At 38.2% G+C, this 3,893-nt stretch overlaps 1 protein-coding gene across 1 annotated transcript; it reads right to left on the bottom strand.

Annotated features, from left to right (window-relative positions):
* Positions 1 to 1,026: 1,026 nt before the first annotated feature.
* On the bottom strand, positions 1,027 to 3,468 carry LOC113333307 (polygalacturonase At1g48100-like). The gene is made up of 6 exons (XM_026579820.1): positions 2,837 to 3,468; positions 2,555 to 2,722; positions 2,417 to 2,461; positions 2,117 to 2,324; positions 1,959 to 2,040; positions 1,027 to 1,846 (listed from the first exon to the last, which is right to left on the bottom strand). Exons 1-6 carry the CDS (start codon positions 3,245 to 3,247, stop codon positions 1,342 to 1,344), a joined length of 1,419 nt encoding a protein of 472 aa, XP_026435605.1. The 5' UTR covers positions 3,248 to 3,468; the 3' UTR covers positions 1,027 to 1,341.
* Between the last annotated feature and the right edge of the window lie 425 nt (positions 3,469 to 3,893).

Raw genomic sequence — 3,893 nt, 5'->3', positions numbered from 1 at the left:
GAAATCCAGATGATGGGAGGTCCACTAGTGGATATTGTGTGTTTTTCTGTTCAATCTCATTTCTTGGTCTTCCAAAAAACAACCAACTGTTGCCAGGAGTTCCACCGGGGCAGAGTATACAGCTTTAGCACATACAACAACTGAGGTCTTATGGGTTTGTCAGCTACTCAAAGATCTGTCCTAATCTGGGATGTGACAACAAGGGTTCTATTTCTGGGATGTGACAACAAGGGTTCTATTTCTTTAGCCTCTAATCCAGTCATGCACAGTAGGATGAAACATGTGGCAATTGATTTGCATTTCATCAGAGAACTCATTCAATCTAAAGTTTTGAAGATCTACTATGTTTGTATTGATGCTCTTGTAGCAGATGTTTTTACTAAGGGTTTAGGAGCTGTCAGGTTTGATTTTTTACGTCACAAGTTAAGAGTGTTACCCACAGCTCAACTTGAGGGGATAGTAAACATTGTTATTATCTGTGGTAGTTTTTAGGGTGCTATGATCATTTTTATGTCTATGTTAATCATTTCTTGTCAGTTCTGTTAACTGTAACAGACCGTACGGTCTTCTATTTCCGTTTCCTGTTATTTGTATATGTCGGCATCACCTCCCGTAACTATGACAGTTGTATAAACTGTATCATGTTTTCCTTGTAATTAATAAGATTCTTCTTTCTCTTTCCTCAACCTTTCTCTGCTGGTAATCAAATTTGCGGGAGATTTTTTTGTTTGAAATGTCGATGGTGGGAAGTTGAACTCGTGACCTCTCGAGTATTCCTAGGTGTTTTTTTTTTTTTTAAAGCATGAGTATTCCTAGCTGATTAGTACCAAGGGGTTAGTACCAAGCAAAAGTGACCCTGTAGGGGGTAGTACCAAGCAAAAGTGACCCTTCTATAAGGCGGGATTTGCTAACCCCTCTTTAATCTATGACTGGTCATGCTCATAGACTCATAATCCAGTGGGCAAAGAAAATCCAAATTTAGTAGTACTTCTTTTCACAATGTGTTACAAGGTACAAGTATGAGAATACAGAGAAAAATCCACAATTAAATAAAAGATTTCACAAATGGTACAAATAAAATCCACAACAAGGTTACAACTTACAAGCTTCACAAATGAAGGTACTATTATTATTATGACGATGCAACATTAGGCCAATCTTTTCTAAAATACATCACACTAAGAGGGAAATTAAAAATAGAACCCCAAAAGGGATGATGCCTAACCACATAACAAACAAACAAACAATCTAGGGAGCCTGAAATGAACAATGTATCACGACAGGAGCTCCTCCGATCACATAATACCCATATCTTTATTTGAGGGAACTGGTAATAAATTTTTATGAACATCCGGTGGTCATACTTTCGGAGATCGATTGTGGTTCTCCTTCTTGTAAACATCCAATAGGAGGAATCGTGAGAGTTTCTAAATTTCCATAAGCATTCCAGCAAAATGGTTCATCCACCATTTCACCCAATGAAGGAAAGAGTTCGACTTCAGAAAGTGTTATATTCGTACACGCGACAGAGTCGCTGCAGGCAAAATGTATAGGTGGGCTTCTAACATCGTACGTTCCCTTTATGTTTTTATATGAAACGCCGTTTACGAATACGGCCGAAGTTTGATTGTGACAACCTTTTGTGAAACAGTAGTATTGGTCTATGATAATGCAGTTTCTTACATTCTCCATTTCAATGTTTTCAAAGTTTATATTTGTTACTGAACCCATTCCCCCTTGCCATGTCTTGATTCTTACTCCGTTGTCCGAGTTTCTTATAACTGAATCTCTTACTGTTATGTTCGAAACGCAGGCTTGCGAGTTGTGTACCCCTAGACTTCCAATGCTGCAAGAAAAATAAGAACTTCAGCTGATTAGTTTCAGAAAAGTTACATACTTATTAGAAAACAAGCTTAATGAAATTAGACATAAGTTGAAGACGGATGGCTTGCAGATACCTGATACCATGACTAGGTCCACAAGTGACGTTCTGTATATCGATGTCTGTACTACCTGGTCCGATCGAAATGCAATCGTCACCTGTTCAACACAAAAAATGAAGTTACGCAAATGCTAAGATTGAGAAAATGTCTACAAGGGACAGTATCGATTTTACCGTTTGCAATGAGGGAATTGTATACGCCGACAGAACTTGAATCAGAAATGTGGATTCCATCTGTATTAGGACTAAGGGCGGGTGAAAGTATGGACAATCTCTCAATTCGTACGCCATTGCAACCTTGGAATATCATGTGGAACTGAGGACTGTTTTGAATTGTTAGGTCACCGACCATCAAATTAGAGCTCATGAAAAACCTGATTAACTGAAAACAACAAAGAATGAAATTAGTATCATTTAGCATTATGCACATAAACTCATTAAGATGATCGAGTCTTCGATTAAGCTGTCACTTACAGCTGGGCTGTCGCAAGGGCCGGGTAATGTCGTTCCATTAGGACCCTGCAATTCATTTTAAAGTAAGAAATAAGTAACATTAAAACCGGAAGTCCAGGAAAAGGTTGCGGAAAAATGAATGAGGGTTCTTGAAATTACCCTGTGAGGTTTGCAGGGAAGCTCCCACCATTGTTGTCCATTCCCTTCAACGGTTCCCCTTCCTGTAAAAGTCATTCCATCTACTCTATAGAACACAAGCCATTGCCTCGCACTGTCGGATTTCGGCCAGCAATCAGGTCCGTCTGGTGGCATAAGAACTCCATCCACCTAACCAACCCAAACAAAATTAAACATTTTAAGCAAACTAAAAATTGATAGAAACAAAAGAAAATAGGCGAAAGGATTTGCTTTCAGGAACTTGGAGAAATGGTTTGAGCTTACTTGGAAAACAAATCCAGGTTTGCAAGGGCCTGAAAATATCGTGGATGTGATTGAAAAGACATAACCACTAGGAACCAAAACAACCCCGGATTCAACATCACAAGCATCTTTCCATGCCGCCACGAATGCGTCCCGGTCGTTAGTTGTTCCGTCTCCTACAGCTCCATAAGACATTACATTGAAAATACAAGGATCCGAAGAGGAATTGTTCGAGTTATCACCAGGCTCGTCCGGACTAGTAGGAGCGTCAGCAGGGGACGGAAACACACCAATTTCAATGTCCACGTCTTGAACATTTTTGTGCTTCTTATGATAATGAAATCTTCCTTCCACATTATAACTCAAACAGCTGATTGATATAAAAAGTATGATAATCCAAATGAAGAACAACAACCTGTTATGTATTTCCATTGAAAAGAAGAACTGATCAGCTCAATAATTTGGCAATGTTGAAGAAAATGTAATGAATTTTGGCACTAAACCCACACTCAAAACACTTATTACTAGTCTTTTAAGTAGAAAAAATCCAAATGCAGCTTCTCAATGCTGTTGAAAATGATAACCAACAGTGGAGAGCAAAGGAAAACAAAGAAAGGGTAGAAGTAGAGAGACGGGAAGGGGTTAACTTTGTAATTTGTATTGCTTTAAGTTAAGTGTAGCCAATTGAAAGTGAAGTATATTTATAGTTATTCAAAAAGTTTCTTTCTGATACAAAGAGTAAACACTTGTCACAATTTGGTTGATCTACAAATCATTGTCCACAAAAGAATTACTAGAACCTTGTGATCAAGTTTTGGAAGTCTCTCTCGCTGCAGCTTCAAATGTTTCAGTGTTCCTTTATTGCATTTAATGTTTGTTCGCTTGGATATGTGGTTCAAACTTCAAACTTCAGAGATGTTCCTCATGATTTCTCTCGTGCATTTACTCTTTTTTGTTCGAAAGTGAACTGAACAACTTGTGATTCACTTTAATGAAACTTTACATGTTAGTACTAAGAAATTGTGTGAATGAGTGACCGACCAGTTCATGATCCCAAGAAGGATTGTCCAAAAATTAC

This window comes from Papaver somniferum, unplaced genomic scaffold (genome assembly GCF_003573695.1).
Source record: "Papaver somniferum cultivar HN1 unplaced genomic scaffold, ASM357369v1 unplaced-scaffold_132, whole genome shotgun sequence".
Classification (NCBI taxonomy): domain Eukaryota; kingdom Viridiplantae; phylum Streptophyta; class Magnoliopsida; order Ranunculales; family Papaveraceae; genus Papaver; species Papaver somniferum.
Note: the sequence above shows the minus strand (reverse complement) of the source record. Positions and strands in the feature narration are given on the sequence as shown.